The 11,514-nt window shown below is 35.4% G+C and overlaps 1 protein-coding gene across 1 annotated transcript in view; it reads right to left on the bottom strand.

The window, feature by feature from the left end:
* The window catches only part of NUP54 (nucleoporin 54), a 29,541-nt gene that overhangs the window by 5,226 nt on the left and 12,801 nt on the right, over positions 1-11,514 (bottom strand). Inside the window, exons 4-9 of the mRNA XM_003790068.1 lie at positions 11,262-11,488; positions 8,834-9,021; positions 7,832-8,028; positions 6,551-6,605; positions 5,610-5,703; positions 642-749 (exon numbers count right to left, since the gene is read on the bottom strand). Coding sequence (XP_003790116.1) covers positions 642-749; positions 5,610-5,703; positions 6,551-6,605; positions 7,832-8,028; positions 8,834-9,021; positions 11,262-11,488 — 869 coding nt within the window. The remainder of the gene's footprint in view (positions 1-641; positions 750-5,609; positions 5,704-6,550; positions 6,606-7,831; positions 8,029-8,833; positions 9,022-11,261; positions 11,489-11,514) is intronic.

Here is an 11,514-nt window from a genome sequence, read left to right as displayed (position 1 = left end):
TATTGACAAATGGCTTCTGGTTTCTTTTGCTACACAAACTTTTCTAATTTTTAGGTAGCCGATATAATTATTATTATTTTGCAGTTTTTTGGCTGGGGCTGGGTTTGAACCCGCCACCTCTGGCATATGGGGCTGGCGCCCTACTCCCTTGAGCCACAGGCACCACCCTACTATAGCTTTTTTACAACAAAGATTTGTTTTACTGGCTATAAATTCTCCTCTGAGTACAGTTTTTTCTGTGTCCCACTGGTTCTCATATATAATATTTGTTTTGATGATAAGTTTATAATTTCTGTTTTTGATGCTATTCATCCTTTGATTTCCTCATTAATTTGGAAATTATATTATTTTTCAACCATTATAGTTACACTCATTTTTCTAGCACTCAAAAAAAAAAATGATTTTCTACAATTTTATGAAAGCCGGTTATCACTGATCTCAATACATGCTTTTTCTCACACCAATAGGCCTTATTTCTTCACTGCTATCCCTCATTCTCTATTAGATTAACTTAAAAAATTTGTACTCTCCTCACCCACCTCCAAGAGACCTCCAACTTCTAGGTATTAATAATCTATATTTAGCATATACTTTGTATGTGTAATCTTATAAATATTTAAGAAAAAATTCCAAACCACTACCTGTAAGGTTCTGTGGGAAAGATCCATGAGTTTCCTCTTGTACTGTGCAATTTTGGCCATAGTTGTAGTTTGATTCTTCTGTAGCTCACTAATATCTTCAGATATGATCTGTTTTTTTAAAGAAAAATAATTTTTCAGGTAAATAAATTATAGACATCATAGATATTTAGCAGGTACACTTATATGCAGTCTAATTTTCAGATAAGCCGGAGATTCATCCCTTAAAATATAAACCCTTTTCCTTAAATCTACTTTTATATTTCTTCCCTTTTTATATACCTCAAAATTTTAAAAGTGTAACTCAAAGTTTTCTTTAAAGCTCCACGAAGCTTAAGTTGAGACAATGTATAGAAAAAATAAAACATACACTTCAGAATTAATTAAGGAATTGGAATGTTACAGAATAGAGCCAACAACTAGGCCTGAATGAAAAAAAGTTCAAATCTGTAAGGTAACATCCAGAGGGTGCCTTAGTGGATAATTAGTCCTAAATCTAACTACTGCCAATACTTCGAGAGAGTAAGCAGAGTGGACATGGAAAGGAATGATATTAATTATACAGCCAAGTACAATTTTGCATCTCTGATTTGCTTTTTGCCTGGCCTAAAATCTCACTGCTCTGTCTTATGAGGTCTAAATCTTATAGAATAGGTTAAAATCTCACCATTTCATTAAAGCATTCCAATCAGATTTAATCTCATAATTGTCTCTATCACAATTAATCATTCTGTCACTGATATGTTAAAATTAACACTCAGTATATACTGGAAACATTTGTTAGCTTGTATAATGCAATCTCTTGGAATTGCAGAAGTCAAATGTGACTTAAGTATTAAAATTTTAACACAGTTCTTTCCTTTCTTAAAATGTGTGTTTCTTTTTGGGTACTATCTGTATTTAATTCTTCACAAATTACAGTCTTTACATTTAAGGCAATTCCAACTATAGTTATTCCATTTTGACAAACTGATTCTAAAATGTTTATGGAAGAATAAAGATCCATAAAAAGCTAAGGAAACTTTGAGAAAAACAAGATTAGAGAGTCACTCTGCTAGTTGGTAGGATACACGACAAAGCCCTAATAGTAAAAACACTGTGGTACTAATATAAGAACTGACCAGCCAGCCACTGGAACATCAGGAGGGTCTCCAGAGACAGACCACATGTAAATGGAAGCTTGGCATAACTGAAATTCTTTGATAAAACATTGTGAATATCAAATTTTTATGTATGATATACAAAACATGAAACCACTACTTAGAGAAAAATAAAGTTGGGGGCGGCGCCTATGGCTCAGTGAGTAGGGCAACAGCCCCATATGCCGAGGGAGGTGGGTTCGAACTTGGTTCCGGCCAAATTGCAACAAAAAATAGCCCGGCATTGTAGTGGGCACCTGTAGTCCCTCAGGAGGCTGAGGCAAGAGAATCGTCTAAACCCAAGAGCTGGAGGTTGCTGTGAGCTGTGATGCCACAGCACTCTACTGAGGGTGACAAAGTGAGACACCGTGTCTAAAAAAGAAGAAAAATAAAGTTGTAAAAGGAAGAAAAATAAAGAGGACAAAAGATCCAAAGGAGAAAGATTAAATTCTAAAATGCTAAAAAAAAGAGAGAGAGAGAGAGAAAGACTGTTAGGCCTAGGGTGAAAAATGACTTAAGCAAATTCTGACAAATAAAACACAAGGTGAAAAATGAATGGCTATCCTTAAATTAAGGATTTCTGTTCATTTAAGTACACCAAAACAGAGTTAACAAATGAGAAACTAGGTATGTGGTGCTATAAGCACACAGAAACTATAATCTAGCATCATGATGAACAGCTGAAGTTGAATGAAGAAAAGACAGGAAGCATGATAGAAAAATCATGCCCATCAACCCATTTAGGGCCCCTAAATGGATTAATAAACTGTGGCGTATATATACCATGATACTATTCAGCCATAAAAAAGAGGGAGGTTTTACATCTTTTTTATTTACCTAGATGAGTTGAAAGACATTCTTCTTAGTAAAGTATCACAAGAATGGAAAACCAAGTGTCCAAGGTACTCAATACTAACATGAAACCAATAGATAAACTACATCCCCACATGAGTGAAAAACAAAATTAAATTCAAGTGAGGGGGGTGGGGAGAGGATGGAAAGGGAAGAGGGGAGAAAAGAGGAGGATTCGTGAGTTCTCACCTAATGGGCACAAGGCGAGGGTATATAGCACACCCCCTGGATGAAGGGCTCAACCACAATTGAACTTTACCTAGCAAACCCCAACAGTATAACATAATCATTTGTACCCTCATAGTAATCTGGAAAAACTATATATATATAAAGACAGATTGGCAAAAAATATGAAAGATTTCAGCTCTGGACAAGATAGACTGAGCACATGCCACACACACTCTCCCACTAAATATAGCCAGAAAACTTGAATGGCTACCTGAAGACTCAGAAAAGTAAACCATGGCAGGATGACCGGGGAAGAAGATGTGAATTAAAAATACCACTGACCTGGTGGGAAGTTTATCAGTTTTCCCTTCAGGCATCCTTGGTCTGGTTTCAGTCCAGCTCTAGACCTGGACATGAGCTTACAAGCTAACAGAGCACCCCAGGAGAAGCCTGCTGGTTCTAGTGGAGGAGATACCTTGTAATATCTAGAGAAGGGTTTCTCAACTTCAGAACCATTAATTTTGGGCCAGATAATTCTTTGTTGCATGAGAACTGTCCTGTATGCTGCAGGATGTATACCAGCATGCAGGCCTCTACACGCTTGATGCCATGGCCCTCCCCAATCAAAAGAGTCTCCAGACATTGCCAAATGTGCTCTGGGGGACAAAACCACCACTACCACCATCACCACAACTTCCAACTGAGAACTAGTGACTTAGAGCAACCACTAAAAGCAAACTAAAAGTTGAAATGATAATATATTAAAATGGAATGCTAAATAGCTGGGCCTTGCAGTCCCAGATACTTGGGTGCCTGTAGTCCCAGATACTTGGGAGGCTGGGGCAAGAGAATCGCTTAAGCCCAAGAGTTTTAGGTTGCTGTGAGCTGTGACGCTATAGCACTCTACCGAGGGTGACAAAAAAGAGAAGCATACTTCTAATATAATGATACAAGTAGATTGAAAGCAAAAAGACAAGCATATACTACAAAAACACTTATCAAAAGAAAGGAATGTAAATGTCAGAGTAGACCTCAGAGCAAGTATCTGAATAGTGTCTAGGAACAGAAGAATGGATAAAGGAAATGTGGTAAATATACACAACGGCATACTATTTAGTTATGAAAAAAAAGGGCACACAATTCTGCCATTTGTTCCAACATGGAAGCTTAAAAGATTTTATGCTCAGTGAAATAAGCCAGGAACAACAAAAACAAAAATACCACATGTTCTCAGTCACATGCAGAAGCAAGGAAGGGTACAGGGAGGGAGAACAGCCAAAGATTGCTGAATGGACACAGAAGTACAGCCGGATAGGAGAGGTGAAGTCTAGGGTTCTGAGCACCACAGGGTGACAACAATTTATTGTGTATGTTCAAGTAGCTATAAGAGTGGATCTTGAAGAGTCCCAACACAAAGACATGAAGTTAAACATGATAGATATGCTAATTACCCTGATTTGATCATCACACATTGTATACATGTATTGAATTATCACACCATACCACATAAATATGTACAATTATTATGTATCAATTAAAATAACAATAAAAGCCATTAGGTATCATTTACTTATTTAGTTTTTATTTTTTTGAGGGAGAGTCCCACTCTGTCCCCTGGGTAGAGTACCATGGCATCATAGCTCACAGCAACCTCAAACTCTTGGGCTCAAAGGATCCTCTTGCTTCAGCCTCCTGAGTAGCTGGGACTACAGGTGAAGGCCACTATGCCCAGCTAATTTTTCTATTTTTAGTAGAGACAGGGTCTCAGTCTTGCTCAGGCTGGTCTCCAATTCTTGTGATTCTCCAAGCAATCCACCTGCCTTGGCCTCCCAGAGTGCTAGGATTACAGGTGTGAGCCATGTGCCTGGACAGGTAAAATTTTTTAAATAACTAGTAGTAAAAAGGGACATTACATAAAAAGTAAATCTGCCAAGAAAATGTAATAATCCTTGATAAATATGTAATTATCAACAAAGCTTTAAGATGCATGAAGCAAAAATAGAAATGAAAGGGGAAAAAAGATAAATCCAGAACTACAGCTGGATACTTCTCTCAATAATGAAACTAGTAGACAGAAAAATCAGTAAGAATATAGAACTAAATATACTATCAACCACTGGATCTCAAATCTCCTTGACATTAATAGAAAACTCTACCCAAGAATAGCAGAATACACATCATAGTAGAACATCCACAGACAACCACCTTCCTACACTGACCACCTCCTTAGTTGACCTAATTTGCATAGACCAGACATGCACCACATGTATGTATCAGTACAGTGGGCTTAGCTACTTATGTCGACCACCAGTTTGTTACTGTCCCTTGTGCGGGCACCTTACAGAGGTTCTACTGTATTTTCAAAGATGCCTGAGTTATAAAATCTTAACAAAATTAAAAGAATTAAAATCATACAAAGTTCAAGAGTCTTTAATCTGATTATCAAAGTCCACTTAGTAAAATACTACGTTTTAAGCATTCAATAATTTAAATTTGCTTCATCAACATACACCAAGCCAATTAGACATATTACAACATAAAGAATCATAATTGTAGCCTTCATTTTCCTAAGGCCCCATAAAGAAAAGTGTTTAATAAAGAAAATATGCAATTTCTAGGTGAAATTGGAAATGACAGTCTAATTAGTTTGCTAAACCAACAATTCTAAATTCATCAGTAGTTGTACAAAACCGTAATTGTTAATTTGCAGTGTATGCTAGATAAAACAGTAGCACACAAAGTAAAAAGAATTAAATGTATATAATCCCTTTTTCTACTCTGAGAGCCAGAGAATGAAAAGTTAAATGCTTACATCTAATCTTGTTTGATGCTGCTTAGTCATCTGATCTTGAACCTTCAGTCTTCGGAGGAGTTCTTTGAAACCCACCATTGGTACAGGAATTAACCTGAAGAAATTCAAGTGGACAATTTTTAGATCTGAAGCCTATTATCATAAGATCAAAGAAATTAGGATTTTTATCATAACACTCATGAAATTTTACATCAAATTTCTAGGGTTCTAAGGAAGATCTACAACTATGGAATAAAAAAAATAACCTCCCCATTTTACAAAGGAAGAAATAATAGTTTAGTCAAAAAACTGCATTATTGAATCCCTACAATCTTTCCTTCCAATTTGGGCCTGGCAGAATGGCTCCTGCAAAGAAGGGGAGGGGGGGAGATACCACCCCATTCTGCCATCAATGAAGTGGTAACTCGATACACCATCAACATTCACAAGCCCATCCATGGAGTGGGCTTCAGGAAATGTGTCTCTCGGTCACTCAAAGAGATCTAGAAATTTGCCATGAAACAGATGGGGGCTCTAGATGTTCACACTGATACCAGGCTCAACAAAGCTGGCTGGAACGTCCCATACGGTATCTGTGTGCAGTTGTCAGAAAACAATGAAAATGAAGATTCACCAAACAAGCTCTGTACTTTGGTTACTATGTACCTATTACCACTTTGAAAAATCAATAGTCAACGTGGTTGAGAACTGGTGATTGTCCGATACAGCAAATAAAGTTATAAAAACACAAAAAGTCCTGCATTATTAAATGCAATGTAATTAGGGGACTGGCACTCAGATTTCCATATTCTTAGTTCTCACTATACTATGCTGCCTTATCAGAAATGCAAATGAAAACAAACTCACTCTGATGTAAGAATTACAATTAATAATTCACATCTGTTTGGCTTCCTAGTAGCAAGTATTAGTTCTCATATAAAATAAGATGAAGAGATACTTACTTTTCAGAATCAGGGTTATCCACCTTGGCTTGTTCCCAAATAATAGGATCCACACCTACCATAAAGAAAAAATGTATTGTCTATTTTTATAAAATCTGTATAGAAAAGGCTTTCCTAAATTAACTCAAAACCCAGAAGCTGTAAGAAAAAAGATAGTCAAATATGATCACTATAAAAATACACATTTTTGTAGAAAATTCAAAGCACAGATCGAAAGGAAGTATCAATAACCTATAAGATAGAGAATATAAATCAGAAAGGAAGATAAAAGATCTAATAGAAAACGAGCAAAGGAAACCAATGGGTAATTCACACAAAATACAAACATTAGCTAATAAACACAGAAAAAGATGTTCAACTTTAGTAATAATCAGGGATGTGGAAATTAAAACAAGTACTCATTATTTTGCCATCAGTGACCAAAAAGAAAAGAAAAAGAACATATTTCCTGTTAAGAATGTAAATGGTACAACTTTCTTTGAAAGACAATTTGACAGTACTTTTAATGTTGACTCAAAAACTTCATTACCAGAGACCTCTTCTAAAGAAATACATACCCTTACCCATGTATTCTAAAACGTATTTACAAGAATGTTAATTGTATTAATGTTAGTTTATAATAGTGAAAAGACAGAAATAATTGAGAAGTGAAGGTATATCCATGGAATACTATGTAAAAGCTTACGATTTATCTACATGTACTAACATGAAAAGTACTAAGAAATAACATGAGTAAAAAGGCAAAGTGCAGTAAATGCACAGTGCAGAACCCTTTGCTAAAGGACATGGAAATATGCTTATATTTAAAACCATAGATAAAGGGTTAACAGAGCACCATAAATTATTTAGTTACTTCTGAGGAAGGGAGGTAAAGGGGATCTATCATATCCCCTTTATTTTAATCTAAATATGCCATCCAGAATTTTTTTACAATACAGACACATCTAAGTTTTATTTGAATTTCCATTTAAATCAAGAGATAAGCTAGAAAAAAGAAATCAAGATATTACTAGTGAATTACCTTTGGGTAGATAGATTATAGACTACGGACCACTTTAGTTCATCATTTCTCAAAATTTCTAATAAACATATTAGCTATATAGTAAAATAAATGAATAAATAAAACTAATTGAATTCATACAAATATTCAAAACTATCCTAAATAGGTAGGCATGTAAAAAGTTGACACTAGTTTTATTCACATTAACAAACCACCATCTCCCAGGGAACATTTAGTTCTAAATCTCTCATTTCCTGAACTCTGTGACTCTTGAAACATACCAGCAGGAGGGTTCTGTAAAAGCTGTTTGATCTGTGCAGGAGAAAGTTCTGTTCTAGTCATAGAAAGGGTCACCCCAAGTTGCTGCAATTGTGTTTTTACATTAGCCTGTTCAAAATGGGCATATAAAGTTGTAGCTGGAACTCTTCTTGAAGTACCATTTGGAGAACGCTCAACAACATAAATGACAACTTCTGTCCTAAAGGAAAGATAACCAATTTATTAAATATGAAGCACATAACTCTTGGCCACAAATCTCAAAGCAGCATGTGATCTTAGAAGGGTTTAAGATGAATTAAAAAATGGCTGTTTTAGAAGGGAATAAAAATATTTTCTCTGTAAATACTGGAAAATAAGAAACCTTTACTTAATGTTATGTTCACTTATAAATCAAATGATAAAGTTAAAATGAGGGAGGTAAATAACATTTGTAAAAGAGTTTGCTTAGTTGCAAAGTCATATAAAAATATTATTTATTACATTTTCCAGAGTTGAAAAGTACTTTGGAGATTCGTTTAAAACTCTGAGATTGCTCCTTTGCAATTAAGTCCAAGAAGTAAAATCTGATTCCATCATTATATATCATTAATAAAGTATTCCCAACCCTAAGTACCCCACAGTAAACGTCTTGCCACTCAGACAGACTTATACATAGAAAAAGGGAAGCAAAGCAATCCTACTTATCCATGAATGAACATGAATGTTAATCAGTTATTAAAACTTCCCAATAATGTTTTCTGTGGCCCTCAATTTGCACACAGCCATGATAAATGTTTTCTTCAAGGTTGTAAATGAAAATGTAAGAAATTACTAGCATCTAGTAAGAAATCCAATTTTTTTAAAAAAGCTTTTGAATACATGTTTTTATAAGTACTGAATAAGCACTAGCTGAGAAAAAAAATTCTGCTCTGAGATTTAATTTGTGCTTCTGCAACAAAAACACTGCTGATCCCTATCTTTGGACTAGGGCACAGAAATAAACAGTATATTTAATGTATACTTACTGATCATCTGGCAATGTTTTGATACCCTCTACATTTACAGTAAGGGCTTGGTTTCCTCCCAAAATTTTATGCAATGATTCTACCAACTGCTGTTGTTGGCTTCGAATATCTGTTTCTTTTTTGTTGAAAACTAAAACCACTAGCCCATCTTCATCTTTATTACTGGGCATACAACTATAACCTACTGCCTGTGGAATGACAAAATAAACAGCATCAAAAATATGTACAGATCTTAAATCAGGTGTTTAAAATTAACAGCTTAATATCTGCTAAGTAGGAAAAATATCTGGTAATGAAGGAAATAGGGCTTCTTTCCACCACTCTGTGCCCCAGGAGGTCACAAAATTAGAAAGAAAAATACTGTACCCAAGAATAGCTTAAACTTGTAGAGTGAAATTAAAATTTCTTCTTCAAGGCCTGGATGGTGGCTCATGCCTATTATAATCCTAGCACTCTGGGAGACTGATGTGGGAGGATCACTTGAGCCTAGGAGTTCCAGACCACCCTGAGCAAGACTAAGACTCCATCTCTACTAAGCATAGAAAAAGTAGCCAGGCACAGTGGTGGGCACCTGTAGTCTCAGCTATTCAGGAGACTGAGGCAGGAGAATCACTGGAATCCAGCAAATGAGGTTGCTGTGAGCTAGGCTGACACCACAGCACTCTAGCCTGGATGACAAAGTGAGGCTCTGTCTCGGGGGGGGGGGGGGGGTTGTTTTCCAAGAGAGCAACTAAAGAGCTTTCTCCTCTATAAAATTTTGATGTGCATTATTACTAAGTGTTTCTGAACTGCTGAAACAACTCTGAGACTATAATCCCAGCAACTTGAGAGGCCAAGTATTTCACTTGAGGCCAGGAGTGAGGCTGCAATGAGCTATAGAGTATAAATGCACTCCAGCCTAGGTGACAGAGCAAGACCCCAACCTCTAAAAGAAAAACAAGAAGGGAGAAAGAAAATCAACACTGCCTATGTCATTGTGACTACAAAAGGTACAGACTAAATATAATTTATTTCACTATATAGAAAGCTCTGACTTAGGATGGCTCAACTTATGATTCTACTACTTTATGATGATGTGAAAGCAATATACATTTCAGTTGAAATCATATTTTGAATTTTGATCTTTACTTTTTTAAACTACAGAATTATTTGTATTATTATAAAATAGATGATTTGTGTTAGATGATTTTGCCCAACTGTAAACTAATGTAAGTGTTCTGAGCACATTTAAGATAGATCTGGTATATTTAATGCATTTTCAACTTACAATATTTTCAATTTATGTTTATCAGGACATAAACCCATTATAAATCAAGAAGCATGCATATATCTGATCCATGGAATCTTAAACTAGGTGTTAGATATATAAAGAAGTGGCTCACACATAATACTGAAATACTGTAAAGAATGTATCATTTTATGGTTTCAGGTAATATAAAATTGTGTGAAACAGGTTTGTTTCATACATTCATTCGTTTCACATTATGTCCAACTATACCTTTCTAAAGAACTGCTCTTTTATATAGAATCCTTTCATCCCTTGTCACCATTTATATGCAACTTTAAAAAAAGTTTAAATTTACTCAAGTGTACATTATGCATTTTACCTATACATGTTATACACGAGCTTTTAAAAAATAAAAAAATTTGAATCACCATTTGCAACTATGTCTACTGCTTTTTACATGTTAAGTCGCTGAACAAAACTACTAAATTCAAGTACATGCACTCAAAAGATAGACTTTCTTTTTGTCAGAGTGATAGGACAAAGAGATGATCTTTGAACAAGACAGGTTGACCACTTTTTGTTTAGCCATTTTCAAGGGTCTACTCCTCAGCCCTGAAGCTACAGACATAGGTTATAGACACAATGATTAGGTTTAAGCAACTGACACAGGGCAATACATTAATTCATTATGAAAATAATCCATCACCAAATGGACCTAAATACCCTCACTGGCTGATGAATAGATTTTCTGAAGAGTCAAATCAAATGAGAAGGTTGTTTAGTAGGAACTTGAACAAAGAAAATGGGCTATACTGTCTTAATGACTTTAGGCCCAGCTTTAATAGTGGTAAAAGATTATACATGCCAAGAATTCCTGTCCACTGGGTAGGGTATGCTTTCTTGGCCAACAGTAAACGAATACCACTAAATTCTAGTTTTAGATCTCCACTGTGTCAGAGCCAAGCAGATCATTCCCCTTCTGTTAACGTTTTCTCTTCAGTTTTAAGTCACACCTTTCTTCAGTCAATTTCTAGTTATTTTCAACCACACATTTATTAAAAAAAGACTTTGATTTTATAATTTCCATGTTTTTTTAAAAAGTATAATCATACTATGTTCAAGGAGTACTACAGAGCCAAGCAATTGTTTCCTTGATATTATTTTAATCTAAATATCATATTCTTACACACACTTTTTTACCTTAAATCGGCAAAAGGGATTTTCCTGTGTGAATTCCACTGGTGGAATGTTATTGTTGAAATATCCTTTTCCTGTTCCCCAAAAGGCCTGCAGTTGATTCCATTTTGCCAAAATAGCATCTCTCTCATCTCCCAATAGCGTTGGAGCAGAAAGAGCACTCGCAGTATTTATCAGCTGGTTGGACTGGGTAGGAGCTTGTGTAGGTTGACTGAAGAGACCACCTAATGCTAAAATGCACCCAAAATTAGTATTT

Source organism: Otolemur garnettii, unplaced genomic scaffold (assembly GCF_000181295.1).
Source record: "Otolemur garnettii isolate 467f Iridium unplaced genomic scaffold, OtoGar3 scaffold00039, whole genome shotgun sequence".
NCBI lineage: Eukaryota > Metazoa > Chordata > Mammalia > Primates > Galagidae > Otolemur > Otolemur garnettii.
Note: the sequence above shows the minus strand (reverse complement) of the source record. Positions and strands in the feature narration are given on the sequence as shown.